The sequence below is a fragment of the Rhea pennata genome, chromosome 3 (assembly GCF_028389875.1).
Source record: "Rhea pennata isolate bPtePen1 chromosome 3, bPtePen1.pri, whole genome shotgun sequence".
Lineage (NCBI taxonomy): Eukaryota > Metazoa > Chordata > Aves > Rheiformes > Rheidae > Rhea > Rhea pennata.
The window spans coordinates 34,873,342-34,890,466 of record NC_084665.1 but is presented as its reverse complement, the minus strand read 5'-3'; the positions used below and the strand labels follow the sequence as shown (position 1 = coordinate 34,890,466).

The following is a 17,125-nucleotide window of genomic DNA, read 5'->3' as shown; positions in this document are numbered from 1 at the left end:
TTGAGGCAATCACCTCATCTAACTTGACACCTACTATGCATGTGTATGCTTCTCTACTAATTTTTGTGTATAATTAAAATATACATGATCTCATCCTGAAATGAATGAAGAAAATGGATAAGGTGAGTTGTAGAGATAACTATTAATTTTCCTTCTTTAACAATTCACTGATTACACAAGGATATTCCTGTCCAATAACTATTCAAAAAACAGTTGAAATAAATGCTACTTAATTATCTGTCTTTGAGGCTCTTATATACTTGCAAGCGCTTGTTGCAGAAGCCAGTCAAAGCTGATATGTGCACTCTGCAGGTATGTGTGAATTGCAGCCTTTGGCTCTGTAAATCATTAGTTGCTGATCATTATACAGATTAATAAAATGAATTGGCTGGACAAGAAGATATTTCATCACCCAAGCTTCTGAAATCACCTTCACTGGACAAAGCAGTGGCACTGCTTATAAGTATCCTTATAACTGTAGAACATTTCAGGGAAGAAATGCCTGCAACCATGGCTCACTAGCTTCAGCAGTTCAATGGTTTTATGCATTCCCACAGATTCTATTACTACCAAGAATCCTTTAAGATTTAAACTCTGATTTGGTCACAAATGGTCTGGTTGCCACTGGTGTCCCAATTAAAAGTCAGTCCTGCTCTTTACACTCCCTTGCTATAACATCTCATTCTTCCTGGACTGCTTTTTCCAAATATTTATTTGAGTGAATGTCAGTTTTAGAGCCTCTTCAGTGTAAAATTATAGCAGGAAGAATGTCTGGGAAAAGAGAGGATATGTGTAGTTACCTGAATATCATACAGACAGATAGGATTAAGGCAAAAGTTTTCAGGCTTTATGCTATTTCAGCTGATTTTCTTTCCTTTACCTTGGTGTAAGACTGAAATGCTCAGTTATGTTGATATCCTTCTAAAAAATTATGCATTAATAGGGCCATGTACTTTGGATGCCGTGTTTTAGGCTTTAAGGCAGTATGCCAGTCAGTGCTGGAATATGATTCTAGCAAAAATACTGTAGTGTATACATGCTTTTTAAATCAGGTACTGAACAAAAAAAAAAGCACTTAAAGAGGAGGAAGAGGTCTGTAATAATGAACAGAGATAGTTTGCATTTAATTGCTCCTATACATATTCCATTATTGATGTTCATTCTCCTTTGATGTTTGGTTACAGTAAAGAAGCTCTGTGGCAGAAACGTAATTGGAATAATGGTTGGTCCATTACCTACATTCCTAGTTTTGTAGATAAGGTTATGGTAGTTTTAGATACCTTGTTTATAAGCTGATACAACCCTGGATGTATGCAGGAGAAAACAGACCCTGTTGGCTAAGGTCTTGTTTAAGGGGAAAGGAATTTATGCATCTCCAAAAAATGCACAATTCAAATCCATTACCTGTGAAATAACATAGCTTTTCCTATTTTCCCACATTATAGAATTAAATTTACTTTCTTACCTTTTTATTTGTGGGGAAGGGGTCTGTAGGCACAGAAAAAAGGAGAAAAAAAATCTTTTTTCTCTCCCTTACTGTGTCATCTTTCTCCCCCTTTCCTTGTAGTGAAACATGTTCATTTAAAGGGCAGGAGGGGGAAGAGTTGTTTTTCTTTTTTCAAGAAAGTAATACCTTGCCTATTTAGCTCCAAGACCGTTCATTTTTGTTCAGAACTTTAATACTTTTTATGTAACAATTTTGGTTTATATATAATTGAAGTATCTGTTCCTAACTTTTAAATAACTTTAATCTTTTGCATGTCAGTCCAGTGTTCAAGATGAGCTGGTTCAAGTTCAGCCCAAATTTAAGAGTAATCTACTAGAGTCAGTTGCAGTTTTTCGTGAGGATGTGTCAAACTTTGAAACGTCATATGAAATGGTAACTGAATTTAGTAGTTGTCTGTAAGATTTGTACTTAGTTCTGCAAAATTTTTAGTTTGTATCAATTGGGTACCAGAATTTTAACCTGCTGAGCTACTCATGCGAACTTTGGATGTCACGGTTTCTAAGCAGTCATGGTTATAGGTCAGACTTTCCTTTTTAAACTCCTGACTTACACTTTACAAGAAAATAAAGTGGACCTGGGCCCATTGCCTGGCCTTGAGGTCATACATGATGGCATGTTTCAAGTATATATGGAAGAACTCTTCTCTCCAGAACTCTCCTTTTCTGTACTGTCTCTTTGGAAAAGTCTCTGGTCTGTGAAGGCCCCTGAGCTGTACCTGGACACTGTTTGGGAACATGTTAGTAGACCTAAACCATTCATTGATCATGCTGACAGTCATACAGTATGGATGATCATGTCATAGATCTCATTCTCATTGCCCTGGCCTTATTTGGTTTACCAGAATGGATAGAACCTTTCTGGTTCCTGTAAAAGAGCTCCTCAGCTGACATTTGTTCTCCTTTATTTCATAATCCTACCACTTTAAACTATATCTTGCACTGAAGGCCTCATTTCCTGTTGTTGTAACCTCATAGTCCTATGTTTTGGCACTCCAGGCTTTTTCTTCAGAAGTTCATGATCAATTTGCTGATTTTTATTGTTCAGAAACAGCTTCTTCAAAACTGTTACTTATTCCTTGACTCAGTAATACAAAACACGGAAGGTAGGATTATGCATAAAAAAATAAGTACATGTATACATTTCCATGTCTAAATGTTATTTTTTCCCAGCAACACAAGTGCTATTTGAAGCTAGTCAGATCACTTTCATCTGTCTCTGAATGAAAAGCAGATTGTGCTGCTGCACAAGTGTTTAATTGTATTCTTGATCACTGAAGAGACATCTTTTCTGGTGCTATGAGTGCTATGTCTATGAATATTTTACATTTAAGTGCTTCTGTATTATTTCCTCAAGGGCTACAATAATGGCATCCTATCTCTGTCATTCTTTCTGCTTAACTAAACTAAAACAGGTGAACTGGATTTACCATCTGTCTTATCTTGTGAGTTCTAATATAGCAGTTAGCAGGTAACTATAACTTAATATATTATTTTAGGATCAAGAACAGTATGTTTTCTGTTACAGTGTCTCCTACAGGAGCACAAGAAAACTACTTGTTATCTGAAAAGGATAGAATGTATCACAGAATTCTCTCCAAGCTTTAAGTTTTTGATATTTTGTTAGGTTAGTGAAGCATGATTACACTTCATCTGTTTTTAGCAGCGAGAGATCTGACCTTGTGTGTCTTGTAAGAGAATTTTCTTGAAAAATCAGCTATTTTTAATGCCACAAATTTCAGAAATTTCAAAAATCCTCTGAATGAATTAGTAAATGAGTCTTCTCTTAGGAATGTTTGAAATTATAACCATGGTCGTTAGAGACATGCTTCAAAGGGAAAATCATAATTGATTGTAGTTCTTTGAGACACTTGTTTTGAAGAGCCTGGCTTTCTAACCTCCTTTTCTACTTCTTCAACATATATATATATATATATATATATATATATATATATATATGTATGTATGTATATTTAAGAAGTGAAAGAAATTGGAGGAAGTGCTTATACCATTTTCTTAGAGATCTTTCTAAATTCTTGAAATCTACATTCAGTGACATTGAAAATAGCTGCTTAATTGATCACAGATTAACAGATCACAGATGAAGAGAAAAAAAAGTCCCTGGTGATACATGACATGATCAACTTCTAATGAGGTAGAAAATCTTACTTGAAAAATTCTAGAACATGTTGTGGCATCTTTAATCACACCTCAGCATTTGCAAGGATTGTCTCAAGCCACTCGCTGGATACTTTTCTCGTCAAAACCAGAATATGACAGATGAAAGTCTCCAGTCTACTGATAGTAAATTTAATTATGCTGAAGAATTTTAGCATGCTCTTAGATTCACCGTTGTAACTATTGCATTACCAAAATACATAACTTTTGATTTGATTTTGGCTACCAAAAAATTGTGCATTTTCTGATGATCTGTAAATATACAGTGTGCCTTCAGTCACTTTGAGAATTAATATTCAATTTTTGTTAACTATTTGTTTAAAAGGAAGGACCTATGGTTCCAAATATTCCACCTCAAGAAGCCAGTAACAGGCTACAGATATTTCAGGTGAGAAAATAAAGTTGTAAATTTCTAGTAAATAAAATAAGATCAACTGCTGTTTATGATAAATGTTTAGAAGAACTATTTACAATTTTTGGTAAGGCCTACTTACTAAAGTAGGTCTTGATGGGTATTTTGTGTGGTATTCTGTTAACTGCATTTTAATTCCTGCTTAACCAACCTGATAGCCTTCTAGGATGGAATGACTGGCTGGGTAGATGAGGGGAGAGCAGTGGACATTGTGTACCTTGACTTCAGCAAGGCTTTGGACACTGTCTCCCATAACATCATCCTAGAGAAGCTCAGGAAGTGTGGGTTAGATGAGTGGACAGTGAGGTAGATTGAGAACTGGCTGAAAGGCAGAGCTCAGAGGGTCGTCATCAGTGGTGCAGAGTCCAGTTGGAGGCCTGCAGCTAATGGCGTCCCTGAGGGCTCAGTACTGGCTCCCATCCTGTTCAACTTCTTCATCAATGACCTGGATGAAGGGACAGAGTGCCTCCTCAGCAAGTTTGCTGATGACACCAAGCTGGGAGGAGTGGCTGACACACCTGAGGGCTGTGCTGCCATTCAGAGAGACCTGGACAGCTTGGAGGGTTGGGTGGAGAGGAACCTCCTGAGGTTCAACAAGGGCAAGTGCAGGGTCCTGCACCTAGGGAAAAATAACCCTAGGCACCAGGACAAGCTGGGGGCTGACCTTCTGGAGAGCAGCTCTGCAGAGAAAGACCTGGGAGTGCTGGTGGACAATAAGGTGACCATGAGCCAGCAATGTGCCCTTGTGGCCAAGAAGGCCAGTGGTATCCTGGGGTACATTAGGAAGGGTGTTGCCAGCAGGTCGAGGGAGGTGATCCTGCCCCTCTACTCAGCCCTGGTGAGGCCTCATCTCTAGTACTGCGTCCAGTTCTGGGCTCCCCAGGACAAGAGAGACATGGAGCTACTGGAGAGAGTCCAGTGTAGGGTTACGAAGATGATCAGAGGGCTGGAGCATCTGCCTTATGAGGAACGGCTGCGAGAGCTAGGCCTGTGTAGCCTGGGGAAGAGAAGACTGAGGGGGGGATCTTATCAATGTGTGCGAGTACCTGAAGGGAGGGTGTCAAGGGGATGAGGACAAACTCTTTTCATTTGTCCTGTGTGACAGGACAAGAGGCAATGGGCAGAACTTGAAGCACAGGAAGTTCTGCCTGACTGTGAGGGGGAATTTCTTCCCTCTGAGAATGACAGAGCACTGGACCAGGTTGCCCAGAGAGGTTGTGGAGTCTCCTTCTCTGGAGATCTTCAAGGCCTGCCTGGATGCAACCCTGTCTACCATGCTCTAGGTGACCCTGCTTGAGCAGGTGGGTTGGACTAGATGATCTCCAGAGGTCCCTTCCAACCTTACTGATTCTATGATTCTATGAATTTCAATCAGGTAATGCTTTCCTTAAAGTAGAGGGACTGATTAATGAAGGATGAGTAACCGGGCTTCATTCTTCACTTCTCATGAGCAGGAATTACCTATATAAAGTAATAAGAGCAGTAAAACAGGGAAGAGTCAAGTGCAACCTGATAATAACTGAAAGAAAACGAAGTTAGTTGTTGCTTGAGCAACTTCCCTCTTGTAGAGATCACATTTTCCATCAGATACTTGTCTTTCAACTGTATTATGAACCTGAGTTTGTGGTTCCACAACCAGTTTTTAATCTATTTTTAATCCTTCCTTTTTCTGTGAGTTACAGTAACTTGGAGATTTTTTTCAACAGGAATTTTTGTCAGTGTCTTGCATGTTGTATTGCATTGACTCTGTAAAGAGTGAATTGAAAATTAATGAAAAGCACTAGCAAACTAACAGAAGTTGCTCAAACCTCAGATTGAATCTAATATACTGAAAGTTTAGAGATTTTGATTGAATTTGTTCAGACATATTTCATTTATTTTGCCAAGAAAATACTTTATACTTGTGGATAGTAATTGCCAAAATCATCATTCTTCCCATTTTCTTTATTGATCCTATATCTGCTTTTCTCCTTTTGACAGCCATTATACTTTATCTGAAAGTAATTTTATTATTGGCACTCTTCATTTATTTTTCAGACTGCATATATTACCAGCTAATACAAATATTTAATTTCTTCTGTCTGGATCATGTGGGAATAATTGCACATGCTGTTTTTATAAAATACTTCTTCAAAGTATTGCTTGTTATATATACATGTTCACTAGTTGAACTCAAGAAAAGAGTATTATATTACATGAGAAATGCTTCAAAAATATTAGATTAAAAGTATTTTGTGGATACCTAATGCCTCTAATAGGATTGTTTTAAGACAACTTTAGAACTAGTTAATGATTTATTATTAGAAAATTTTAAATTAAAAAATCTATGTTCAGTTTGTCTGAATGAATCCTAATTTTATCAGGCTAATTTTGATGAACTCTGGAGAAAGTTTGTCACGTACTCATCTGGTGAACAATTATTTGGATTGCCTGTCACAGACTATGAAGTTTTACATAAAGTCAGGTAACTGTGGAAATACAGCTGTGTATTAGGTGTGTATTAAGTATGTTAGAAAGGCTTGGGATAAACTGAAGAAGGAAAAGTTACAATATAAAAGGTTTCCCTTTCCAGTGCCTTAATTTAAATTTTCCCCCAAACCAATAAAATGTTAGAAGTCTAAAGAATTTGCTGATAGAGAATATTTTTTCTCATCTATTTTATTAACAGAACCATACTAGATTACTCTTAGTACTGTACATAGAAAAGTAGAATAACATGTTCTAAAAATTGATCCATATAAATGTATGAATAAATTAGTATTATGTAATAAGATGTGGTACAAACAAGGAGAAGGAGAGGAGAGGTCTGCATATCATCATGTATAGAATATGTAACTAGAGGTCTATGAAAGTTAAATTTTCTGAGCTTATGTTCTAATGAGAATCAGGCTTTAAAGTTTCTGCTCTAACCATTTTGATGGATTGATGATGATCCACACTGGGTGAGGATCTGACCCTTTATGGCTTTATGTACATCAACTTTTTAGTTCATATCCAGAGTGTGTTTCTGAAGTAAATTGACCAGTTGTCCCCATTTGCCATGCCTTTTCACTTCTGAGCCAGTTCTAGGTGTGTGAACAAAGTTTCTTTTGGATGAAACTAAAGTTTTATAGAACTAGACCAAAGCAAAATGCCTCTGAAGTATGTTTTGTATGGCTGTTGGATCCTCCACACCAGCTGTCTGCAGTTTTTTACAGATTTAGCTAATAAATTTTTCTTTCCCAGATTGAAAAGCATAATCTAATTGACCTACCTCAACATATTGTGATAATATCGTGATACTGTATATTTAAGTGTTTGGAGCTATCCATACAGATGATTTTAATTATTGATAGAATTTCTTTTCCTCGTAGGAAGGAGTTAAGTTTGCTCCAGAAATTGTATGGTTTATATGATACTGTAATGAACAACATCAGTGGTTATTATGAGATACTTTGGACAGATGTAGATATTGAAAAAATTAATGCTGAACTTCTGGATTTTCAAAACAGGTGTGTTCATGATATGAACTATAAATGATGATAAATGCATTAAGAATTAGGTGACTTCAAAAAAGCTATTTGATATATTTAAATACAAAGCTTCAATAAATAAGATTTATCATGAAGTAATTTGGCCCTTTAACGAGCTGAGGGATCTAATTATAATTTTAGTTAACCAGCCTTTTACCTGTAGTTGTATAATAGAAAGGTATATGATGAACTGAAAAGTATATATCGTTAACCAAACCAACAAGAAGGTATCCAGAAGTTTATTTGGAAAAGGCAAGTTCCTTGACAAGGAGGTTAGCTTGTTTAAGTGCTGAATATAAGAATAATATTTTGGAGTCTTCTGAAATATTCTATCTCATTCTTAAAACATTATTGTCATTTGAAATACTTGAAGAAATAGTGTCTTATATAGTAAGGTTTTGTTAAAAAGTTATCTTACCATTATAGTAAAGTTGAAAGCTTAAAATGTTTTTGATGTTGTTGAGAGGATTAAGATGTAATTAGTTTGATTCAGAAGTATTTTCTAACCTTTTAATTTAGCTCAATTTTTAATATTTTTTAAACTATTTTTACTACTTTGGGGAAAAATATATTGTACAGAAGATTAGGATAAGGATTATTTCACAAAAGAACGACTGCATATTTGAGTCCAGTCCCCTGCTATCCTGTCATGTTATATAATCCTGTTCATAAGCTTGACAAACTCTATCTTAAAACAGCTTCAGCTTTTTTTTTTTTTTTTTTTTTTTTTTTTTTTTTACAGTTTTTTCCTCTTGGTGCTCCTATTGGAACAATATTCCAGAATCTGTCTTTACAAATTTCTAAACTAAATGGCCAGTTGGTACATATTTGCTGCTGTGCCAATATATAGTATTTTAGAATATATTTATATTGCAGTCATAGAGTAATTCAAGCCTATTAAAGAAAATTAAATCAATCTTAGATAATGAGAAAGTCTAATTGCTGGATTAGAGAGCTCAGCAGTTGCCGAGTTATAATATTCTGTGAAATTGACATTTTAAAGGTAGCTCATGTAGCAGTGTATAAAATGGCAGTTACTTGCATGACTGTAGTGAAGAAAAAATCTTTAGTAAAAATAGTTCTTCCTCAAGCTGTTGTTAAGTGTGCCACATCCCATATATTTAAGATTAGCAATCATAGCCTTTCATTATCCATTTTGCCAATATATCTTACCTCTTACGGGAGAGGAGCACATTCTACAGAATGTGAAGTTTCTTGTTTGATTTTTCTCTCTGTTACTGACTTCCAGTTCAGGGCATCTTGAGCTAGACATCCTAGTAGGTTAGTAAGTAATTAGAATATAATTTGTCTTCCAAAACAGAAACTTTTCTCCATGTACAAAATGTAATATATGTTTTCCTGAAGGTGATCTGGTATATCAAATACATTGTTATAATGCACATGATCAGTAAGGAAAGATTTTCTGTAGTTTGGAATTGCCCTTTTGACAGCCAGAATTGAAGATTGGGTCTTAATTTGCATTGTTTTTTGTGTTTCATAAAAGGGAGGCATTAAACATGGATCAATAACCTTTCAAGGAAATCATTGCCAAAGAGGATTTTTCTTTCCCAAATTGGAGGTTACATATGCTGATAGAATGTCGCAGACTGAGATTGTCTCAAAGAAGCAAGATGTTGAGAAATGCTTGATTGATTGATAGAATCTCATCCTTGTGTAAAATGGTCTCTTGGCTCACAAGGCTCAGTAAGGGTAACAGGATTCTTAGCTCTGGACCTTTAGCATGCTGTTCAAAATCTGCCAGTTTGCCATCTCTAGCTCCTGTGCCCCAGATACTAAACCTCACATTAACCTTTTTAGTACCGAATGAAAAGAAAAAAAAAAAAAAAAAAAAAAAGGCTGCATTTTCTCGTATCAAACAACAACAACAAAAATATTCAGTTATTTTTAGCCTGTCTTGTTTCATAAAGACAAGGGTGATCTGTGATACCACTGTTTGACTCTGCCTGTACTCCTGCTTTTCTGCCTTTTCGAATATAGATAAATAGATTTGGCTTATAAAAGCCAAAATTTTACAACAGGGAGAAAAAAAACTTTTTCTCCTCTCAGGGAAAGGCAGGCAGATATTAAACATTAGACAGCAATCAGGCAGCTAATTAATATGAATGTACTGGAAAGCTGGGCAGCACCAACATAGCTCTAAACCAGACACAGACTGCTGTATCTTGCTTGGTTATAGAGGATATTAAATTGTTTCAGTAGGAGGTAGAGAGTTAAGGGATGAAGAATGTAAAACCAAGGGAAATATGAACCAGGCTTTACTACTTTTCCTGCTGATGGAATACTTTATTATTTGCAGTAGGATATTCCTTTGGTGAGTCAACTTCTGTTTAATTCTTAGTGGGTTGTATTTATAAAAGTGGAGTAAAAGAAATAATTATTAAATTAACTTTTTTTTTCTTTTTCCTTTCCTTTTCCCTCTGTTAGAAGTGTATCATTTCTCATTTTCTTAGCTAATAGTTTCAGGACCACTACCAAAGTAGAGGAGAAAGTGGTTGTGTCTTTCTGACATCCCTGTCTATCTCAGAAGTGGTTTGATAATATACAGGTGCCCTGTGCATTACTATTATTGTAAGTTGAAGCAAATATTATATTTGTGCAAGGATTACATGTGTGAAATAAACCTATTTGGCAGAGTTCTGTTTGCCAATACAGAGTTTGTAATGAGAAAAATCTCATTGGCAAATGTGTTCATGCAAACTGCAGTATTTCTGTTTATTTACAAAGAATGTATCAGTGGTTAAAACTGGTAAATAGTAGGCATTTTTTAGGAAGGAATTTGTATTAGTTTTTCCTTAAAAGGTGAATTGACCCAAGAAGGAATTTTACGGTCATTCTTTCATAGAAAAGACCTAAAAAAAAAAAAACCAACAAAAAAACAAACAAACAAACAAAAACAAACACAACTCTATCCTCTGTTGCTTTAAAAACTTTTTAAAAATTCTCTATCTTGGCAAACATGGCATTTACTACTATATTAATTTAATTCAACTAAAGGTGCCGTAAGCTACCTAAAGGACTCAAAAACTGGCAAGCATTTTTAGATCTCAAGAAAAGAATTGATGATTTTAGTGAGTCTTGTCCTTTGTTGGAAATGATGACCAACAAAGCAATGAAGCAGAGACACTGGAATCGTATAGCTGAAACAACAGGACATCAGTTTGATATAGAATCTGATACCTTTTGCCTTCGAAACATCATGGAAGCACCACTTCTTAAGCATAAAGATGATATTGAGGTTTGTATGTGCATTTTTTCTGCTTTTTCATTTTTTATTTTCAGAAAAAATTAGTAATTTCAGATGATCATGATCACTTATTTTTTTACTCAGTGATTGTTTTGAAGATTTATAAACAAATCACAAATTTTACACAGAAAACTCCATACTTAGTATGTAATGTGAATACTTTCCTAGATGTTTACATCTTCTTCTAAACCAAATGTCTTCAAAACATCTCCCACATAACCTGAACAAAATTATGAACAGAGTTTAGGAAGTTCTATAGGATAAACACGTTACTGATACTATATTTGTAATTTATTTGATTTTTATGGAAGCATTCCAAGTAGATCTGCCTAAACTACAAGCATAAGATCTTGAGCAAGGTGATCTGATTCTGAATTTAGCTCTACTTTGGATGGAATGTTGGACTAGATGACCTCTAGAGGTCCTTCGCAACCTAAATTGCTCTGTGATTCTGTAAATTCAGATATGATCAGATTGAGTGTTCACATGAAAATGAATCCATACTACTATCCAAAAAAGATGTAAAAATGATGATTCAGAAATCTGCTGACAGAATCTGCTACATGAATAGCAAAATATGAAGCCACAGAAATGGAATCTGCCTGCGTTGATTTTGAAGTGTACATTTTTCAGTTATTTATACATTTAATTTCAGTGAGATTTCAGTTAAAACTAGTAGAGTGGTCTCTGCATTTGTATGTTACATAACTGTACTGCTTAATAAAATTTTGCATATTGTTTTTAATTATTCCATTATTAGACATGTAATATTAGGAAAGGTTTTATTTCTGAAGAATGTAGGTTCTAAAAAGTGGTTCATTCTTTGCAGGATATATGCATATCTGCTACAAAGGAAAAGGATATTGAAGCCAAACTATCTCAAATAGTTGATTGTTGGGGAGGCCAAATTCTGAGCTTTTCATCATTTAAAGGGAGAGGAGAGCTACTGTTAAAGGGAACTGAATCAGCAGAAATTATAACCTTGATGGAGGACAGTTTAATGATTCTTGGCTCTTTACTCAGCAATAGGTAATTTTAAAATGCTTTTTCATGATATTTCAGAATTTTTGAATGTTGATCATAAACACAATGAGATAACAGTTGTATTACTAGACTTAATCACCAGTAAATGTGGATGGAATGTTATCCTTCTATTAAAAAAAAAGGCCAGAAGTTACAATAGATGATTAAAAACCTTCCTTAAGTGGCAAACTTTCATACAGTAACAACAATCTATTCTCTCAATATATTTGAATATAAATAAGTTGATACAAAGTTTTTAGGAGATTTTTCTTTTTGTCTTAAGCGAAACAAGTGTAAATATTTTAGCTTATTAATTTATAACAGCTTTGCATAGAATTAAATCATCTTTATTTCCTCTCTTTGATTTTAGATACAATGCACCATTTAAAAAGGAAATTCAGACTTGGATTTATAAACTAAGCAGCTCTACTGACATAATTGAAGAATGGCTGGTTGTGCAGAACCTCTGGGTTTATCTTGAAGCAGTTTTTGTAGGGGGAGATATTGCAAAGCAGTTGCCCCAGGTGAACTTAAAATACTTGTCTGTTATTATGGATTAGGAATTGTGTAATTATTTCTAACAGACTATTCTAGGAAAGTACTAATGTTTTAATCATATACAGGAAGCAAAACGTTTTCAGAATATTGACAAATCGTGGATAAAAATAATGCAACGAGCACGTGAAAACCCAAATGTAATCAACTGCTGTGTTGGAGATGAGACTATGGGGCAACTTCTCCCTCATTTACATGAACAATTGGAAGTGTGTCAGAAATCACTTACAGGGTATGTTTTACATACTTACAGGTATTGTTTGGTTTTTAAAGTCTTATTATGTCATGAATAATTAAGATAAAACTGGTCTCACTTTTGTTACAAGCTGAACATGTAAAACATTTCTAAGTGCAGGTCTGGAGAGGAAATCTGTTTTTTCCAGATTATGCCTGTAGTTACCACTTTCTTCAGAATAACATACTTCAGTGTCTAGCAATAGAACAGTTGTCTAAACTTCTTGTAATTAGTTTTCTTCAAAACTCCTCAGATAACTACTAAATATAATCTCTCCAAAAAGGCAGTTTGTATTTATAATATTTAAAAGGGAAGATTTTACTGCAGTTGGTGTAATTTGTTTCAGGTAAAATTAAATAGTAACCAAACTTGGAAGACTTGAGGGCAAAGCAGGTAGTAACTGTCTACTGTCCATATTCATTAAAAAAAATAAGGCATGTATTTGAAAATACACATAAAAACCATAAAAATTAATGTAACTCTGTCCTGAGAATTATTTATGGTTGGAAAGGTCATTCTAACATTTAGTGTATTTCTTTCTTCAACTGTGAGAGTACATCTGTACCCAGGGTCATGATCTGTAGGGTCCTATTAAGGAAGTACAGTACAGTTAGTGAGCGGACACCAACTTACTTTGTGTATATATGAGCTAATAATTTTGTGACAGTGTGAAACATGTTTAAAATCTTGTTAAAAAAAAAGAAAGAAAGAAAGAAAAGAAGTATTCATTATTCAAAACTTCACTTGAGTGTGTTCTTAAAAGGCTATCCTTGGAGATTGACTTTAGCATGTGCCCAACTCTTTATAAAATTAAAACTATACTTGTAGAAAATAAAATATTCTTAATATGTCAGTCTTACTTTTCATTTTAAGTAGAAAAAATAGAGGTGGAATATTCTAATAAAAATCTTGTTCAATTTTAAAGATACTTAGAGAAGAAAAGGCTACTGTTTCCTAGATTCTTTTTTGTCTCCGATCCTGCCCTTCTGGAAATTCTTGGACAAGCAAGCGATTCTCATACAATTCAGGTACATCTTTAGTGATTTTTTTGACTTATAACTAACAATTTTAAATATGGAAAAGCACTTAATGAAGTAAAAGATAACCATTTTCTTCTTGTAGCTTTTGTTTGGAAGAGAAATTTTCATTTGTCTCTCTTTAGTCTTTAATAAAGTATGAAGTGAATAGCTATAATCTAAAAAATCTTCTTCAAAATTCAAGACTCTAGAATACTGTCCTGTCACATGATTTACTAAAGCATGGTGCTTCCCCAGTCAAACTAAGAGAAGGTACCCTGTGAGGCTTTCCTGTTTTGCATACTACAGATTTACTTTGGCTTATTTGGATTGCTGCTGAGAGCTGACTGAGATATAATAGTAGATCTCATATAATCTGTTCTGCTAGCTCAGCTCTGGAAACTATAACAAACAGCTAATAGAGGCACAATGCAACACAAATATTTCTGTAATTATTACTTACAGATGGCCTGAAGTTCAATTACCATTGTAGGATAACCATACTTCAGATTTTTTTTCCCATTCTTGTTAATATTGTATATTTACATCAATGACTTCTTACTTATCCTTACAGCCACATCTGCCTTCCATATCTGACAACATAAATGAAGTACAGTTTCACCCAAAGGATTATGATCGCATAATGGCAGTCATATCAAGAGAAGGAGAAAAAATTCCAGTAATTCTCTGAATTTCTTATATTTTTCAGAATTTTTTTTAGTAGATAAATCATGCTAATGTTAAATAAGTATATATTAAACTGAATTATTGTTGATTGATCAATGTAATAAAATGATTATCTTCAGTAAATAAATTTCCATGTTTATTGAAATTAAATCTGTAATTCTCTTGAATAGATATTTAGTAACTATTTCGTAACTAATCTTCTTGAAGAGACATTTGGTAATTATGTTCCATTTTGTACCTTTTACGTGTATTAATTTTTCAGTTGGACACTCCAGTGATTGCAAAAGGACCAGTAGAACTTTGGTTGCTAGATTTACTGCGTGTTCAACAAAATTCATTGCATGGTATAATTAGGGCAGCATATTACCAAGTTAGTGACCCCGGATATCAGTTGTTGAATTTTCTTAATCATTTCCCAGCCCAGGTGAGAATATAGAATGGGGATTTATGTTTGTAGTCTGAGATGGGGGAGGTGAGATGTAAAAAGCATGTAAAGTGTGGTTTACAGGGGGAAGCAACCACAGAGGAAACAAGATTATGGATTTACTTTGTAGCAGGCAACCCTTAATGATTTCAGTTTTGCTAATGTACATAAAGCAAAATATTTTTATTATAACAACTTTATTTCTTATATTTTCTTATAATTAAACTTTAAAATGGTTTTATCTTGGAGAATATAAAGTTTATCTTATATTTTCTGTAATAGGTATTGGACCTCTTTAATACATAAAATATTATTGAATACATATATGCATATAAAAACCTGTATAGAAAATACTGCTATACATAATATGTTTAATATTTATATGTTTAAATGTGTATTTATAACCTAATTATGTGTTACCTTAAGGTATTTATTTTAAAATTGTCACTTTCCTATAAACGGATAAGGACTATCTTGTTTGAATTTCAGGGATTTAAAATGGTCTTAATTACTATCTGTAGAGATCTTCTTCCCCATGCCTTGCCAATGCAATATTTTCAGGTTATGATTATATTAAAAAAATTATTCAAAGAATTACCTATGTTAAAAATGGTGAACAGATATGAGACAAAAAGAAGAAGAAGAAAAAATGGGCTTGGGCCAAGAAATTTAAAGAATAGAGAATGAAAAGCTGTGTTAGAACATCAAAGAAACTGGTCAGAATACTACAAATCCTACAAATTTTTTTTTCTCATTATCTTTTATTCTATCACAAATTTGCCTTCAACTCTGTTAATGATAAACTAATTGCTCTATAATGGTAAAATATTTTCTGCTGTACAGTCTCTGTGTAACCATGAACTCATTGCAGGTATAAGGAGATAGAAAAATAGAATGAGTGAATGAGTCAAAGTCTTAGGTCTTGCTGCTTTGTAAATGGATGAAAAATGTGAGGGGAAAAAAGAAAATGGCATACTTCTTGTCTATCCCAAGTTTTAGTATGCACATGCCTGATACTGTAAATCAAAATCAGAGGCTGCCATTTATACTCAATGTCTTATTACTCTCTAGATTTATTTTGAAGTGAAGTAGTTCAGTGGGCTGTTCTCTCAACAAGACAGCACGTTAGCCTGAAAGCAATCCATCCCACGTTCAGCAGAATATGCATAGAATTTTTTTAAAGGTTTTTAATTTGCTGTGAACTGGCTATGTGGAATTTTAGAGGGACTTTTCCACACAATTTAAGATCGTTTATGTTGGAGTACTCAATCACTAGAGTACTCCAACGGCTTGTAAGTGAAACTGAGAATTGAAGAACAAGAACATTTGTCTGTGTGACATAAATTTTCATAAAAGGCTTTAAGTGTTTTCTCATGAGTTTCCAGTTCCACTGCAGAACCATTTAACTCAGGCACAATATCATATTGAGGCAGCCCTTTCTGGATCCAGTGATAATTTGGGACTCTCTATGCCACAATTTATGGTTCCTATTATACCCAAGGCATTAATAGTAAGTCTAGTGTTCAGCTAATGATCTTGATTTGTTCACACATTAATTTTATAGGTTGGATTATTGGGAATTCAGATGTTGTGGACACATGATGCAGAAGAAGCCCTGCACAATGCTAAAGATGACAGAAAAATCATGCAAGTAACCAATGCAAGATTTCTGGATATTTTGAATACATTGATTAGCCAGACCACACATGACCTTTCCAAGTTTGACAGAGTGAAATTTGAAACCCTGGTCACCATTCATGTACATCAGCGTGATATTTTTGATGATTTGGTAAAGTACAGATTTTGATTTCTGAAAATTAAATGTATTTTCTATCATAATGATAACCTTCTTGTGTGGTAGCTACAATTACATGGGTACATCTGTTTATAAGACAAAGATGTGCATAGTCTTACTGTCATAAAAACAGTATGTTTTTGCTTAAACTAGAATGAAATCTATTATTTCTGTCATCTACATTTTGTATCCAAATCTTTACGTTTTTCCTAGAATACTTAAATTCTCCATTTCTTAAAGAATTACATGTTTTGGTATTCCAAATCTTTCAATATACCCCCTCTTAAAAAAAAAAAAACTGTTGTTGTATTCTTAATTTTATAGCTAAAAATGCTGAATTTGAGTGGGTGTTGTGGCTTTATCATCACAGATAATTTCCTTGTGGCTTGTTAGAGAACCTCAGTAGCTGGTTATAATAGGACTGGATATCACTAGATTGCACTTTAGGTCCACCTGTTCCAGGGTAACTGCAATGATAGCAAAATCTTCCACCTCTCTTTGTTTCTTCTTCATTTCTGTC

At 34.2% G+C, this 17,125-nt stretch overlaps 1 protein-coding gene across 1 annotated transcript in view; it reads left to right on the top strand.

Annotated features, from left to right (window-relative positions):
* Positions 1-17,125, top strand: part of DNAH8 (dynein axonemal heavy chain 8) — a 161,967-nt gene that overhangs the window by 53,000 nt on the left and 91,842 nt on the right. The window contains exons 30-41 of the mRNA XM_062573613.1: positions 1,766-1,879; positions 4,007-4,069; positions 6,457-6,557; positions 7,447-7,584; positions 10,621-10,861; positions 11,700-11,899; positions 12,264-12,417; positions 12,517-12,680; positions 13,609-13,711; positions 14,274-14,378; positions 14,649-14,810; positions 16,375-16,599. Of these exons, the coding sequence (XP_062429597.1) occupies positions 1,766-1,879; positions 4,007-4,069; positions 6,457-6,557; positions 7,447-7,584; positions 10,621-10,861; positions 11,700-11,899; positions 12,264-12,417; positions 12,517-12,680; positions 13,609-13,711; positions 14,274-14,378; positions 14,649-14,810; positions 16,375-16,599 (1,770 nt within the window). The remainder of the gene's footprint in view (positions 1-1,765; positions 1,880-4,006; positions 4,070-6,456; positions 6,558-7,446; positions 7,585-10,620; positions 10,862-11,699; positions 11,900-12,263; positions 12,418-12,516; positions 12,681-13,608; positions 13,712-14,273; positions 14,379-14,648; positions 14,811-16,374; positions 16,600-17,125) is intronic.